This window comes from Pinus tabuliformis, chromosome 5_2 (genome assembly GCF_031772625.1).
Source record: "Pinus tabuliformis cultivar Carrire ecotype Pingquan chromosome 5_2, CPIR1, whole genome shotgun sequence".
Classification (NCBI taxonomy): domain Eukaryota; kingdom Viridiplantae; phylum Streptophyta; class Pinopsida; order Pinales; family Pinaceae; genus Pinus; species Pinus tabuliformis.
This window is the reverse complement of record NC_142306.1, coordinates 340,905,517-340,921,993: the sequence shown is the minus strand read 5'-3', so window position 1 is coordinate 340,921,993 and position 16,477 is coordinate 340,905,517. Positions and strand designations below refer to the sequence as shown.

General features: G+C 39.6%; 2 protein-coding genes across 3 annotated transcripts; both read right to left on the bottom strand.

Moving 5' to 3' along the window:
- Positions 1–220: 220 nt before the first annotated feature.
- On the bottom strand, positions 221–1,774 carry LOC149158892 (uncharacterized). The gene is made up of 3 exons (XM_089436340.1): positions 1,048–1,774; positions 916–957; positions 221–738 (listed from the first exon to the last, which is right to left on the bottom strand). The coding sequence occupies exons 1-3, from the start codon at positions 1,772–1,774 to the stop codon at positions 674–676; spliced, it is 834 nt and encodes a 277-aa protein (XP_089292466.1). The 3' UTR covers positions 221–673.
- LOC149158891 (uncharacterized) lies at positions 1,717–14,444 on the bottom strand. Of its 2 annotated transcripts, XM_089436338.1 has the most exons (10): positions 13,443–14,444; positions 13,005–13,243; positions 12,461–12,643; positions 12,203–12,314; positions 12,046–12,085; positions 5,194–5,222; positions 5,026–5,060; positions 4,704–4,856; positions 2,876–4,589; positions 1,717–2,737 (listed from the first exon to the last, which is right to left on the bottom strand). In XM_089436338.1, exons 2-10 carry the CDS (start codon positions 13,061–13,063, stop codon positions 1,865–1,867), a joined length of 3,198 nt encoding a protein of 1,065 aa, XP_089292464.1. In that variant the 5' UTR covers positions 13,064–13,243; positions 13,443–14,444; the 3' UTR covers positions 1,717–1,864. The 2 variants fall into 2 exon arrangements, with proteins under 2 accessions (XP_089292464.1, XP_089292465.1); XM_089436339.1 differs by lacking the exons at positions 12,046–12,085; positions 12,203–12,314; positions 12,461–12,643; positions 13,005–13,243; positions 13,443–14,444 and adding an exon at positions 5,534–5,597.
- Between the last annotated feature and the right edge of the window lie 2,033 nt (positions 14,445–16,477).

Sequence of the window (16,477 nt, the reverse complement as noted above, 5' to 3'; positions counted from 1 at the left end):
GTTTATTTTCCAGGCCTGCTTCGAATGATCAATCTTCGTGAGGGTAGATATTAACAGTACACTAAATTTACACGCTAGTTTCAAGAAAATTACTTGAAAGGACGTATTTCTATAAGCAAGTACCATTTGATGACTTGATCTTACAAGGATAAAGAGAAATGCCTACAAGTGGCTAGACTGGCACCTTTCAGTCCAGATTTTTTACTAAATGGAGCAGTAGTAATATAAAACCTGAATCGTCATTATTGGTAAACCAACTCTTACATACAGAAAAGAAGATGAGATGTAGATCTTCTAATAGGTGAACTTTCTCACACAAACAATAAACAAGTTGCAATATCCAGGTCTCACGCCATACTCTTCAAATATGTTAAATGACAAATCCTAACCAAAATCTCGACACGTGTGACAATATGAACTTGGCCTGTTGTAAATAATATCCATGGCTCCAGTTTTTCCTCCATGGAATAGCATTATGAAACATGCATCCATTTTTACTTAAATGGATTAACATTTTGAGGTAGTCGAGAATGTCCAAATACTCACAACAGGAGATTAATCCTTTCCAATATGAGAGGACCGTAAAAGGCTTGGCTGTCATGACTCATGAAAGCTCTGCCAAATTCATCTGAACATTGAGCTGAGGAAGGTAGAGATAAAGTAGCTAAGCATATCACCGAGATTTTGAATCCCCTCCTTTGCTTCTGAATGATGAAAGTGAGAAAAAGGAGCGTGGTGCTGGACAAAAAATAATATAAGTTACATCATCATCAAATGTACAGAAAGCAAGCCAGTTGGAAAATGACTATCCATGATGGAAGCAAATTGTTTTCCTTCTCTTATTCACATAGCAACCAAATCAGTTGAAGAAAATGCCAACCAACTTTAAGAAATGTTAAATAAGAATTAACTTACCTTTCAGTAAATTAGCTCCTGATAAATGTTCTTCCCCGGTTGCTGCATAAAATATATTGTATCACTTTAGGTCAGATTTGAATGTTAGTGCCTAAGATAAACATAAATCATTCTTTTTGAAAGACTATTTACCTGGGCTTTGTTCATGGGAGCGTTCTCCAAAAGAATTCACACCTCCCAAATTACAGCTTCTCTCAGAAGAAAGCTTTCCTGGTCCAATGCCCTTAGCTTGTGCACCTCTTTGCAATAGGCCATCCCCATTTCTTCTGGAGGGATCTTTCGATTCCTCTGTATCTTCATCACATTCTGGAACAGAGACCCAATCTGTCGTGCCAGTTTCATTTCGAGTTTTCCTGCCAAATTTCAGAAGCCTCTTGAACCCTTTTGGAGCATCCTTTATGGGTTGTTGAGAAATCAAAATAGGCTTCTGTGCCATGCCCCATTTTTTGCGGCTTTCATCTGCATCAGTGTCAGATGCCAACATCTGAGAAAGAGACTGCTTTGTATGTGACTTCGATGACGTCTGGTTCCCCAGTTCAGAGTTTAGGCCCATGGCCCCAGATGAGCTATAATAGGGTAAAGTGGCATCCACCAAAGTGGGTCGCTCGGACGACAATGCATCTGCCACAGACAGTTCAACATGCTCCTCCTTGGTGATAATCTCAGCACTGGAATCTATTTTTCCACTTTGACAGTCATTTCTAGCACAGGGAGATGATGCCCTTATGGCTGGAGAGACGTTGCAATTGTTTACTTCTGAAACAATTTGATTGTTTCTATCAACATCAGAGACAAAATTACTAGAAAGACAATCTTCTGATGAATCTAATACTTCATTCGGAGCCGGTATGGTTTGCATGTTGTTCTGAGATGTATCTAAATCACCACAAGCATCCAAATTTTGTGCCGTGCCAGTTACTGGTTGTTGAAGTTCATTTTCTTCTGTAACTCATTCAAAGACATTTGATGGTTCTAAGCCTCTCAATTCTTCCACTATTTCATCCCTTTTCAGTTCGCTAGCTTGAACTTCATCCTCAACAGTCTTTGAAGTATCATCAAGTGGGGATGCTTTCATTTTGGCAACGCCAGGACCAACTCCAGGGCCTATTCCACTGCCTTTGCGGAGGAAGGGTTTAGACTCAAGGGGGACAACACTGCTCTTTTTTGTAACTTTACTGTAGAAGCTTGGTTTTGATGTCAATACACTTTCCTCAGAGCTAACTGTGGCTGGCAAAGATTTGATCTCACTTAGACCAGAAGAGATTTTCTTCGATGCTTGACGACGATTCTTCTTGTCTTCCTTAACATCAGATGACCGAGAAACAGAGCGAGAACCATTCACATCTAAAGGAGAAGGATTGTTGCTACTTTTATTGTGGCCACTACCCTTGATTTGCCCACGAGACATAGGTCCAGATTTATCAAGGTTTGAGCTTGAACCTGACCGGCCAGGTAAGGCCTTTATGTTCTCTTTCTTCAGATCAGTTAAGTTAGGAACTGACCGAGTTAAAGGATTTTCAGTTGTTCTGCGCCTGCCTGTAGAGGTGGAACTGGTGTTTGAAACTTTAGGTATAGCAGACCTTCGAGATGGTGATGATGAAGGAACAGGACTACGTGCAGTTGCTGGAGATGGACTTTTGGATGAAATCTTCCTGGCACTATTTGTTTTTGACAAGTCCTTTGATATGCGTGGAGTTGAAGAAGGGGTCTCACCAGAAGCAGATCTGCTGACTGTACTTTTCTGATCATGTTTGTGAAATGTGCTCCCATGCAAATCATTGGTATTGTCCTCTGCTTCATCGTCATGGTTTACAACTACATGCTGTGTGAAGGCATCACAACAAGAAACATAATTCATATCAATGGGATCGCAAGAATTAGGGAACCTGCAGAAGAGTAAGCTGTGATGCAATTATAAAATCCAATGGTTAGTTCTAAAATGAAACTATTGCAAGCATACCAGTTCTTTCCTGTACTTGGGCAGCCTGCTCTTTGAAGATTGCAACTTTTGGGTCTGATGTCGAGCCTGCACCGAAGGATCTCGCTTTTCAGATGACTTTGAACTTTTTCCTGCCATTTCTGCTTTCCTCCGTTCAAGGGCATCTTGCATAGCTTTAAGTTTTGCTTCTTTTTCTGCTTTTTTGGCAACATGTTCCTCTCTTAGTTTTGCTTCTCGTTTCTCCCTGTACTGGTCATAAAATCTCCCTCTAAGCTCATCAGAAGATTTCTGGCTATCAAGGGCCCCCAACTGCTCCTCGTAATTAGAATGGTTGCTATCAACCATGTTCATCAAGATCTGCATGTCGAAGTCCATTTTGTTGCTCCATGAATTGCTCAGAGAATCTCTCTCAACATTTTGCATGGTTTGTAATAGTTTCTCCAGGTCATCCTTTCCTCCTGGGACCATACCAGGTCTCTGGCTTACTTCCTTTAGGTTACCTGTATACATGGGCTCTTCAACAGCCTGGCTTCTGCTTTCATCAGCAGCAAAAAATGGCCCCAATTGATGGGCTTTTTCAGGAAGCTCTTGATTGAGCTCACACTCGCTCTTGAACTGCTGCTTCACAAGGGACTCAATTCCTCCATGCCTTCCTGAGTTGGGAAAGCTGTCAATGGTTTCTAACCCTTGGGCCTCGCCATAATTGGTTGCTGAGGAATCATTGGCTCTGTTTTCTTTGGGAGTGCTATTTCCTGCTGAATATTGTGAACCAGCCCTATCCATCAGACCCACCGAAATTTTCTGCAATTCTGTTATTTTGGGTGCAGATGAGAATCTTGACCTAACGTCCTCCCTATCCTCTATTGGTCTAAACTCGCTCTGAGGAGGTGCTTCAGCTAGGCACGTATCTTTTCCATTGGCCAATGACGGCATTCCCCGGTCAAGGGTAGAGCTCTGCACATCCGCTTTCCCGATTTCGCCAGCTCCACTCCACCTTCTTAGAACGGTTTTTTCACACGTGGCGGAGGCCCCAATTTCAGCGGATAACCGTCGACTTTCTGCCTTCAGATTTTTCTTTATTTCTTCCGTGGAGTGTCCTTGTTGCCTTTGTTTTCTTTCGAAAAGATTAATCGCATCTTGCACGCTAAACCTCCTTGTTGACTCCGTCTTTTGTGGAGGGCCTGACTCTTCGTTATCCCCCGCACTCTCGTAATCCGAATCGCTACTTGAGTCCCTATTTGGGCGCGACCGTTCCGGAAAATAGTTTATACTCCGAATTACCGACGCGTTGGATCTACGTGATCCAGATCTTGCTATTTGAACTCTTCGCATTGGGGAAGCCGACCTCCTTGCTCTTGGTGATGCAGATCGAACTAAGGGCCTCTTTGTAGACACCGGAGATTGATCGTCTCTGTCTGAACTCATTGATTCTAATCCCCTTGATGCCATTCCTACAGACTCTAGACTCACTTCCATACCTCCCTCCTCCATAGTAGAGAGCACTGGAGGTTTTGCAATAGAATCTTCTGTGAATGACGAGGAGCAAAGACTTTCCTGTTCGGGTTGCATGGCAGCATATGACTCCGACAATTGATTTTCCTTCACAGTATTCTCATAGGATTTATCTCCGTGTTTTGAGAAGGGGCCGGACAATGTTTTATGTGTACTGTCTATCCGCGGGGAGACTTGTTGCTCTCTTTGTTGACATGAGACCACAAACTTGGCGCATGCTTCCCTGTGGATAACATTATGGTCACGAAGGAGAATTCAAAGGAAAACCCACTGAAAGGAAAATGTGAAATAGAGTTTCCTCGCTTGATCAAAGTTTTTGCTGTTATTATATGATCACCTTAAGCGATTTGCTCCAAACCGTTCAGAAAAAGCTATGAGATTAGCCATTTGTCCAACTGAAAATCCAGCAGCAGTAGCACGAGCTAAAGCTACTTTTAATTCGTAGTGTAACGTCATAAGGCGCACGTCTATGGCACGCAATAAATGACTCCTGAAAAAAAAAAGCAATTTAGCTCAGTACAAGCAAACATGGTGGACATAAAATCAGAATGCAAAAGATCACAAAATCTTGCTGGCATTCTGTTTTGCATGATAAAACATAATGGGCTGGATATCTGTTTACTAGCATAGCTTTTGCTTGATTAAGAGGAAATTGTCACCTCGAAGCATCAGCTAGCACCGTCTCCTTCCTCGACTGTACAGGAGGCAAACAAATTGCGAGATTTTAACATTAGAACGTAACACCTTTCCCATCACCTAAGAAGTTATAAAGCGGTATATGGAAATAAATGAGATGGCATTTATGACAATGTTTTTTTACTGCATACCTTTAATTCTGTTCCTGGAGTGCTCCCGTCTATATGAAACAGAATTGCAAAACCCTAATCAGCAGAGATTTATGTAAAACAATGTAGTAAAAATTTACAAATTCTGGCCTACCAAACATCCTGAACATCTTGCAAATGAACAACTCCAATAATAACCATTTCATTTTAATCACCTTCTTCGCCATCATTTTTTCGAATAAGTTGTTCAACTACTAAATCTCGTAGAATTACGTACAAATGAATTACGTACAATTCAGTTCCAGCATTTAAACAACTTCTATAGAATAACTACCCTCAGGCCTTAATGCAAGAGCATGTACTCTAAAGTTTTGTCATGCACCTAATCTCTCGCTTGTCTCTAAGAACTTGGAAATGAAAGAGAGAACCATCTAGTGCAAGCTGACCTGCACAGAGATAAATATATAAGACCAGACTCACAATTCATTGTGAAGGAAATGTTATACAACTGTGCGCTCTGATTGAAGGTGTAATTGCAACACCCTGTGAAACATTGTGAATGATATGAAGAGCACTGATAAGTTTGAGTCAACAAACAAGAGTATGACATTATTGAATTCAATAGGATTTTGGGTAGAAAGACATGGCCATCAACTGGCGTAGTTCTGGAAAGGCAATAAAAAACAATAGATTAGCATTCTTGTTGATTATGGAATGAATTGGGTTTTCTATCTTGCTCTATAGCTGATTATAAAATACAACTTTACTACTGTAACATGTTTTTTTTTTGGACGTGCACCACATTTAGAATAAAATTAGAAAAACCCATCTGACTAATCCAATATTCTTTTGTGGGAATCTAGGATGAACCAGAGAATAGTATGGCAAGAAATTCTTCACCGTTGCAAACATCTAAATGGAGCTGAAGATATGATAGTCCGTACACGGCCAAAGTCTTCAGAAAACATAAAAACTTTGTAGAGAACAACCATTTGAAAGCAATACATATTAGCTAGATAGGGATATGGATAAGGGATTTTATAGTTGTAGAAGCATTTCCAAGATGCCATTTATGGTTGCATACAACTTTATTGTTCACACACAGAGACGCACCCAACAAACAGGCCACAAAGATAGAAGATATAAAATGTTGAGGAGGCCCCATGCTAAGTGAATACTAAAAGCAGAAGCATTATAAAGAAAGGTGCGATGGTGGAAAGCCAGTCACCTTCTTAAAAGGAAAAGCACCAGATAAAACACCAAAGGAATTTTATAAAATGCAAACTATATAAAATTTAGGGCTTGAACGGGAGATTCGTCACCTCCTGAACGCTGAAGCTCATGATTACAGACAAGGAAGGACGAAGATCATTTCAAAGGGTAAAGGGCAATCATCATGTTTGAATGGAAAAGTACAAAGGCCTAGGAACACCACAAAAGATTCTTCAAGAAAAGTATCTAGAATTTAGGGCCTCGAAGAGCCTTCCCCATCCCCTGATGCAGTCTTTGACCTTCAATGTATCTTTGGCATATTAAGAATTCAAAAGATCCAGCCAAAACCCAACGGCTTTCTGTATAGATTTAGTCAAATATTCAGGCAAAGACAACGTTTAAGATATGACTGTTCCTCTTTAAATGACAAACATGATTGCAACCCAGGAAGCTGCTAATGTCGCCTTTGTTCACGGTTAGGTCGATGAAGTATTAAGCCATCCACCAAGGTTCCATTCTCATTTTAGTCTGCCACAAAAAGGGCTAAAGGCCAGGTGCATGTCCCAGAAATATTTGATAGGATAATTTGTAGATATTTCTGTTCTTTGAATTTTAAAGCAACACAGAAAGTTCACCTCACAATTAAGTTTCCTGGATTTTAATCCTGTGAATTTACAGCCTAAGGGTTGTTCTTAAATTTTCTAAAACAGCAGCAACAGCAGACAATATTTTAATTCTTAACAACTCCAATAAACAAGGCAATCCAAGAGAAAAGATCCCAAATGTGTGCCAAGAAGGTTTATCCCTGATCTTATCATGCATAAACCAGATCTAAATCACCTTGTGACAGCAGGAATTACAGCAGTAAATCTGCCCAATCTTCTTTAAGATTAACATTAAAACCCTTAACAATTTCAACCTTAACTTATTTCAAATCAGCAAGACATACAAGTGCTGGAAATTACAAAATTGTGAAGACAATGATAGCTGAAAGTTAGATTTACAATAACACAATTATGGACAGCTAAAAACTCAATACATACATATATATATAGTGTTCCACAGGGATATGTCCCCCCAGGGTAGTGGATGCACCCCCCCACTTTTCCCACACTCGACGGGGGATGCCTGGGGAAATGGTCCCCCCTCCCCCTTTTGGGGTTGGGGGGAGCTGAAGGAAACATTTCCCCAACGTGGAAGATGCATTTCCCCAGAAGGGGGACGGCTGAGCACCCCCCTCCCTAAGCAAGGGGAAGCCTGGGCACTCCTTCCCCCCCCCCCCCCACACCCCAGATTCTTTGCCTAACAACCCATGAAGATAGAAAAAAAAAAATAAGGGATAGGGATTTGAGTCTAGGCTACATGTGGAGAAAGTAGAATTTTATATCCATTCAGAATTCAACAAACTTAACAGTTTTCAAAAAGATTTTGGGATTGGTAGGATTGTAGAATTTCCACTGGATTGCACAATGATGAATTTGCATGGAATGAAATGTTACGGTTGGTATTTTATCATTTCTTTTTTATATTTTATAATTTTGGAGACAGTGAACCCTATGCTAGAGATCCTGACGTCCTCTGGTTCCCCCCCAAATTTTCCAAAAATTTGGGGATGCTTCCACATGTCCCCTTTGCACTTCTCCCTGCTCCCCCATCCTCAAAACTTGGCGGAGTGTATATATAAAGTTTATATACATACCATAGCCTCACCCCCAAAGCTAGTGCAATTCTCTAGCTCTCCAAAACCTTAGCTAGGGAAAACCAAGAAAACCCTACCCAGCACCAAGAAGCTCCAACAAGCAAGCATCACACTAGCAAGTCCTCCAACGCAAAATAACTCCTCTTCTTCACTCCACAACAAGTACAATTTACAGTTTAGGCACAAAATCCTAGCTCTAATGTTTCAAGGGATGAAAAGTCAACCCTAGTATTCAAGATGCTCCAAGGACACCTAGCACCTCCAAAATAAGAAAGATAAGGTAAGAGAGAGAAAGAGACAAGTGCATTCTTCTTCTCAAAATTCTAACACAAGGCAATGATGCAATGATGTGATTATCATCTCCAACGTATAGCTCATGAGAACAAACCCAAGCAGTTCACAAGAGTAGGCTCTCAACAAAGACAACCTCTCTAGACTTCATAACTTCTCCCAGGGTTTCTTCATGAACCCTAGTACCTTACTCCAAGAAGACATACAAAGAAATGAGTACAAATAATGATGAATAAAGGACTTTAACTTTGCTCTATATATATATGAAAGCCTAAAGGTAAGGAATGCCAACAATACAAGTGTGGACCTAAACCAAGTAACCTACAAACCACTAGTAGGCTCACACTTGTGAAGCGTTACACTCCAAGACTACACATGTCAAGCTCCAAGGTGACATTGGGCCTAAACCGTTAATAACCTACAAAATAGCAAGCAAGCTCACACATAAGTGAAGCCCACACTCCAAAACTACACATGTCAAGCTCTAAGGTGATGCCGTACACAAGCAAGGATCTACTTCAAGGGCACTCTGCAAAATGTGTACAACACTCTTGCTATAAGCTTGCAAGGACTCAACACTCATCCTAAGCATTATGCCCTACTAAGTCCACTTCATTTACATGAACACTATCTCAACCCAAACATCTCCAAGTCAACTCCAAGCTTCCATGCAAGCATCCAAGCTACCCCATGCTATCTAGGGCTCAAAACCCTCCTATGGAATGCCAAACACTCTTCCTCCAATGTAGAGTGTCCTCTCAAGCAACCAACCAATCTCCATGTGGCCAACATGAAGAATCTCCCAAGTTGTTTAAAGATCTTCAACACTCAAAGTAAGAATGCCATGCAAGCATCCGAATAAAGTCAAGCAACCACTTCATAAGCCACTTCCAATGTGTAAATCCATCATGGACAATCTAGGGGTTAATCATACACCATGTATCATAAATCTCATGAAGCACCCCAACACATGGTGTGAAGTTGTAAATGCTTTCAAAGCAACCCCAGAAGCTAACTTGTCACCCCTCAAACCTAGCACCTAAGCTAAAGGAAGCATATGTTGTATTGTGTAGTACCCAACCTCAAGGCATGTTGCTCGAACCAATTTCCCAAAAATGAAACAAGGCATTCATTTAAGAGTGTAAAACAATCAATCAACCAAACCTTCCCTCTTGATGTCACCTACAAATACAACATATTCATTTGACCCCCCACGGCAATGCCACTTATGGCAATTCCATTACGCTAGATTTCCATGATAAGTTGAAATATCACATATCATACAATCTAACACTTGTGAATTCTGAAATTATTGTGTGCATTAATGAGGATAGGTAAGAACATGCACTTTATGATCCTCTATATCACGAATGTACCAAGGGTGACTTAATAATGTTATTGCATCGATGATCTATTATACAAAAGTTACAACATAATTTTTTTTGTAAGCATTGAAAGTATTAGTCAAAAGCATCATTAAGTCATCCATATCAAATTTAAAGGTTAATTCTTGGATTTATGTTTATTGTTTATCATTCATGTCGAAGGTCTTTGCACTAAATAGTTATCCAGATTTAAAAAGAGGATGTAGAGATAAATCGTCCGAAACACTGGAGACAACCAGATATCACTCTGAAGTCCTAAGGCCCCTTCAAAATTACATCATTCTATAAATGCTAATGAGACACAACGTGGAGCTCTTATAGACAAATAAGTAATAAGTGCACAAAATATGAAAACATATTACCTGAGTATGTTTACATCAGGTGAATCTCTGGTTAAAATACCAATTCAACATCAACCACATCAAGCTGAAGTATCAACTTAATGCTTGCTACAACCTTCTACAACTCCAAATGCAAGACAATGTCAATCTTTGTGCAACTAAAATCTCTAGGGGTCAAACCCCTTCATAAATGCAATGAAAGCTTGGCTACTAAGTAGGCAAGTTTGTTATTTCTTGTGCCTTCCTAAACTAGATTACTAGCATTACTACAATCCTAAGTAATTTGCCAGACAAGGCACCTAAATGCATTCATATAGCCTGCTAGCTGCCTTATCTTCATCAAAGTTTACCATAACTGAATCCAGACAAACTTATCTGAGTATAATATTCCACAACATTCAGCTTTTTCCGAAATCGACAAAATTTGACTTTTGCCCCTGAAAATTATTACTAAGACCTGAAATTGGGTTGATTTGATTCTTTGTACCTCTAACACAAAGTATAATTGTGCAAAAAATATGAACTACAAATTAGGAACGTGCCATTCTCTAAAGGTTACGTTGGACACATGTCCATTCATCACAATGCAAATCCCATTCTCTTGAGCAGAATTTGTGATGCAAAAGTAAAAGGATGACAAACTAATTTAAACCTATAATATTACAAGATTAGTTGCTTATGCAACAGTATGGATATTACAATTGACTAGCCATGTAATTTCTGTTCAATTCTTTTATTCAATTCAAATCACAAAAATTTACTTCTATTTAATTGATATATTAGTGTCCACTAATGGCCAAAGATGGGGGTGCAAAAAGATCAATATTGTATCCGGGATTGTATAAAGCATTTCTGACGAAGTAAATATCAAAGAAATGGAAGAAACTATAATGCATGAAAATTTTGAGAAATGTAAAAGTTGGACAGGAAAAGATCACGAGAAAGAGCCTGAGAGCTGGGGAAAAGTCTACCAGAGACACTCCTAACATTTGAGACTGAAAAGTATTTTGCTGTTAAGGTTCACGTACTGGTCTCTAACAGAAGTTGTTGAATCCTACATAAATTAAACTTCAGAATCATTTTAAATTAACAAGATCTCAACAAAAAGAACAAAAAAGAACACAGTATCCAGCTAAAACATCTCAACTTCCAAGGTAAGCAAGCATGGTCAAAAATGTAGTTTCAATCAAGAGACCTACAATAGAAGTTCCTCCTGCTCCTCGTCTCAGTATTAATTCAGTGGCTTTCCATTCTGGAGTTGCTTTTATCCCCTGTAAAACGGGAAATACCTCTAGGTGGGCAAAGACAAGATATGGTCGTATTTACTGATTTCACTTATTGACACAATAAGCAGTGCCCAAGAATAATATATTGACACTGGACAGATTCACTAAAGCTAGTTCTGTTGCCACATACCAGTTTGACTGGCATTGAGTTGAATTTCTTACCTTTTGCCCCTGTTCTACTGAATATTCAAAGCATGACAAAAAGACAAGTGAGTATTGGAGTAACAAAACTCCAAACTAAAGATGGCAATGGTTTGAACTTCATGTTTGCACACAATTAAGACCGGTTACAAATATCCCTCCAATGCAGCATGACTATGTACAGAGTAAACTAACCTCAGAACCAGCCTAAGAGGATAGGCTGAAATTCTCAACAGCAGCCTAGGTTTCCCAATACCTTGAACTTTTACAGCCATTTTTTCTGTCTTTCTATTGAGAAAGGTCCAATGTCTCTTCTTAGATAGCCTGACCCTTGTCACTCCTTGGCAGGTTGAATAAGTCCGATATTGTTTAAATTAAGTAACTGTGAATCCCGCAGACAAGAGAAAACTAAAGGCACTTACAGTGTGCCGCTTAACGAAATAAATTCCAAAACCAAACACTAAATTGGACTATAGATTCATCCAGGAACAAAGACTTATAGAATTTCCAAAAAGTCAAATTAATAAATTCCAACATACCTGTTGTCAATTTCAAAGTGGAAGTTTGATCTCCATCACCCTGCAGAGAAAGAAATTACGCCTTAGAGCCAATCATTACAGTTTGTCCCAAATCTTCTGCCACAGATGAGATGGACCAAAAATAAACAAGAAAATAAATTAAGATTGCTGTTCTTGCCAGGGGATTTGGAGCAAGATTAAAATTTCTTGCGTTATTCAATTGAGCCATCTCCGCCTGAATGGCATTGACCTTCTCCAGCAGCTCAGGAGTGTTTACAAATCGTACAAACCTAGTAATAAAAATTAGATAAGATATCAGAGCACATTATACATATTCCCAATTTGTTTTCACCAGATCATAAAATGAGCTCAGGAGTGAACACTTCTATAGAGTGTGTCAAATGTTCCTTTTTATGAAGTTCAGATCATGGCTGACCTTTCCACGGTGCCTTTAGTAAACCACGGTGCCTCGTTCTCATTTTCTAACAATTCAAGCTTAAAAATACGTCCACCTCCATCGACTAGCTCTTGTGCAGCAGGTAAATGTTCAAGCAGGGACTTCGGAAGCCCTGGATCAAGCTTCTCTGTTTCACCACCACCTGAAAGGAATACATCATACCTGCCGTGCAATAATGTCACATTTGCAAGACGTCAAAATTTCGGTTTGCTGTGAAATTGGATCACAAATCAACAATTGACACACTAGATCTAGATGTGTTATGGTTGTTAGATACAATGTAGATCCGGGGAAAAGGAATCATTCCAATAGTAGCATTGTAACTCTAATCCACGCATCAAAGTCTAACCCTCGTACTTTTTTTTCTTTCATTCGAGACATTCTTTGGTACTTGACCAAGGAAGGAAAGCATAGAACATTTGCCCAGTGTTCAGTGGGGTGAATAAACCTAAGGTTCTCACAGTTGAAAATTTAAAAAACAAAAAAACAAAAACCGTGGAAAGAAAACAACATTTCCATGTACCTCGTCTCCCTGCGAGAGAGCTGAAGTGCAGCATAATCAAGGAGCGTATCTGCTTTCATCTCCGCCGTTTAAGTTGTTTTCCACTTCAATATATAAGAAAGTTGTGCTCTTTCGCATTAGAGTGTTTCAAATCATTTCAATCTAGCACCAGGAACTCACATTCTCAGCTCATTAAGGAAGATGTCCGTTTCCATCAGAGTTTAAGGCGAAGTACACTTTTCGGCAACGCTGTGAATATCCTGGAACAAAAAAGTCGGTTCCGTCAGCCTTGCCCAAAGTAAACAAGAGCAGACTGTGAATATTCCATGATTTAGCATAACCTGAAATTAGTTACAAAAAGTTTTCGCTACACAACATAAAGTGTTTGTACATGTTAGAATGTATTGTTTTATGAGAAGCTTTCGGCATTTGTGTGTTAAAGAAAAGATGCTAAATTACCCAGGGCAACGATCTCCACTAAAACGCATCAAATGCACATCTGCATTTACTGGAAAAGGCATGTATGATAACATCCTTTAATATTCCAACTGAAATCGCGGCCTTTAGCTAGAAGAAAACTTATACATCACCGTAACAAGTGCCGAGGAGGCAAATCACGGTCTTAGGCCAGGGAAAAAAACCTTATACACAATGTAACCAGTGCCGAAAAGGCACTTGACGTCAGACGCCGAAAATCAGGAGAAAGTAACTGTCCGGTTGATATCCCGCCCTAAGTTTGGAATGCATGAGCTCTTTCGGCCTTCAATGTCGCCGGATATTTCATGCAAAGCTCAGAAATCACAACATAGAGTGCCAGAACTCGGGAAATGTGTACGAAATGACCGTTTTCACATGGGAATCGCAAAATTTAGTCTCGGAAAACTTGAAAAACCATAGTGCACGTCCCAAGGAACTCATTCAAGGCATGTTTCCAAAAATGTACTGAAAATAACCTTTCATACTGAACTGAAGCCTCAAAACAGTGACAGCAGGCCCTCGATTTAGCGATTTCTTGACAAGGAACCGAAATGTGGTTTAAAAACCTGCAGCCGTCCCTATTTACACTTCAATCTAGCCAAATGAAGTCGTATTTTGAGCGCAGAAACCCAGAACGCTTCTCCGCTGTGAGCTTCATGAGCAAAGAAAATGCACTTCCTGCACGGCGTAGGGCCTCATTGAACTTGATCTCTACGGGAAAAATGCATATGACACCGGATCCGGACGAAACCTGCGTAAAAATAGCCCGGGAAACTTTGTGGAGGAAGTCAGCGACACCAGGTCTCTAATGCTAGAATGTTTGGAAACGGATTTCGAACCCGTGACCGCTCAGATCGGTGCGTGAATGCTCTATTTCGGAACTTATTTGGGGGCAAATACGAGGTGGCCTGGTCTTCCAGTTTGTTCCTTCCTCCTCCAGCGGGCAGAAAAGAAAGCTGGGCATAATACGCACAAAACAGAGAGCTTCTTTGTCTCTGCCCTCCACATAAAATTTATTATTATTAAAATAATAAAAAATTAACAAATCACATTACACAATGTGCACTTCCTTTTTTTCCTTCTTTACTTTACCAGCTGGTCGAAAGATAAAGTGTGGTGCATGCGTTTTCTTGACAACGACGCCCACCACTTACGTAAAAGAAAATCCTCTTCCTCTACCTCCTTCCACGACGACATTTTCATCATTTCAACGCTGTGGCGCGCTGGACAAACAGGGGAGGGGAACCCAGGGGTGTGCCCGAGGCCAAGCAAGGGGGCGAACGCTGACTGTTCAACGCATTCGCCAGTCAGACAATATACCGATAGTTCCATTCGACATTTCCAGGTCGGATAATAATCCAGCTAAGCAAGCCAAGCGAAGGCGGGCAAAGAACGATGGATAGAACAGGTGGAATTTCCCATTTGCTAAGAGCATTGAAAATGATAATGGACCCCTTTCCTTTCACACGTTTTTCTTTCCCAGTGTCCTTTACTCGTTGCTCATGTGATTAATTAATTTAAACGAGGCCACGTAGCCTGATTTAGCGACATGTAGGACCACTTGCCATGATCATTATCCCTGTTCAAAAAACCAGTGACTGTGTGAACACAGTTGACCGAATGACATGTAAGAAATGCTTTTGCTTTATAACCTGGTTACACTCATATGAATGGTGCATAGGGTTTTTAGAATTTTCAACTTTTGAAAAATAGAAAATTATGAATGGTTTAGATGCAACAATGTGGGAATATTTTGAGTTATATGGGTTATGAGTGTGTTATAAAATTATTTTAGTTTGGTTAAGAGTTTGTTTTTGTTTTCTGTTTTCGTGCGCATAAGGAAACAAGGTAACCTATAAGACCGGTATATGATAGGGGTGAAAGTCTAGACCGGTATATGGTAGGGGTGAAAGTCTATCCCATTACTAACCACCAGCGGGTAATTCCAATGGCATGGTTTTCTTTGAATAAAGGTGATGAGTTAGCATGCATTGGCAAATAGCAGCCAATGATGCTTGTCCTCACTACTGGTTTGACAACACATTGTTGTCGTCCTTGTATTACAAATTCTCAAAATTACAAATAGCACATAAGTATTTGATTGTTTAAGAGTTTTCTAGGCCGGTTAAAGACGAGAGATAAGATTTTTTGCATTTATGTAATCAGTTCCAATGGGTATAAGCCACAAATTTTTTTGCATCTATGTAATCAATTCCAACGCAGAGGTTGAGGGTTGCATTCAAACTCCCTCTTTAAGCTATCTATATACTTGAGTTCTTTTGATTAATACAAAGCTCTTAAATTCACAAACAAACAAACAAAAACATATTAAGATTTAGTTTTTTTATTTTAATATATTTAAATTTTAGTTACAAATCATTAAAATTACAAATTTCGGAGATTAAAATGGTATAACCTAGATGTAACAATAGGTTTTGAACCAACTAGTTTAGCAATTCAAAATACAAACCTAATAATAAAAACTTAACAATTCCAACCATTTTTTGTAACTAACTTTGTGTGAGATCACATAAAAAAACCAAATCATAGATAGTTTACTTTTAATGGTTATATATGTGTTAATATAACTTGAGACATTTTAGTTCTTGGGGGACACCTCAATTGGCGAGCGTCATGGAAATGAAGTGTTATGTACCAAGAGATTTGAGGTCCAAATCCTCTCACTTATTCGAGGTCAGAATCGATCCAGTGTCACACAAGTACAAAACCAACCCAGTTGTCAATTCCTCTAGTCACCAAAAAAAACTTGAGACATTTTACCTAAGGGTATTTTACCACTCCATGTATGAAAATAAAGGATTGTAAGGGAAATGTGTGTATTAGGTGTAATGTTGGTTAGGTAAATCTAATGATTTACTCAATGTTGAGTACATCATATTTCCCCACCCTCTTGAGGGTCGAAGCTTTTGAAGTAGTATGTACCAAGATATTCAAGGTCCAAATCCCCCCACTTAATCGTGTCTACAAAAGGGGCATACATAAGCACCTAGGGGTTA

Bases quoted from the DNA above. Each gene is read 5' to 3' on its own strand.
- LOC149158892 (XM_089436340.1), bottom strand. From the start codon at position 1,774: ATGCAAACCATACCGGCTCCGAATGAAGTATTAGATTCATCAGAAGAT. The intron at 958-1,047 runs GTAAATAGTCTT...TATTTTATGCAG, and splicing joins CTCCCATGAACAAAGCCCAG to CAACCGGGGAAGAACATTTA. The intron at 739-915 runs GTAAGTTAATTC...TTTTTTGTCCAG, and splicing joins AGGAGCTAATTTACTGAAAG to CACCACGCTCCTTTTTCTCA.
- LOC149158891 (XM_089436338.1), bottom strand. From the start codon at position 13,063: ATGAAAGCAGATACGCTCCTTGATTATGCTGCACTTCAGCTCTCTCGC. The intron at 5,061-5,193 runs GTATGCAGTAAA...CCTCCTGTACAG, and splicing joins CTCCAGGAACAGAATTAAAG to TCGAGGAAGGAGACGGTGCT. The intron at 4,590-4,703 runs GTGATCATATAA...TGTTATCCACAG, and splicing joins TTTGGAGCAAATCGCTTAAG to GGAAGCATGCGCCAAGTTTG.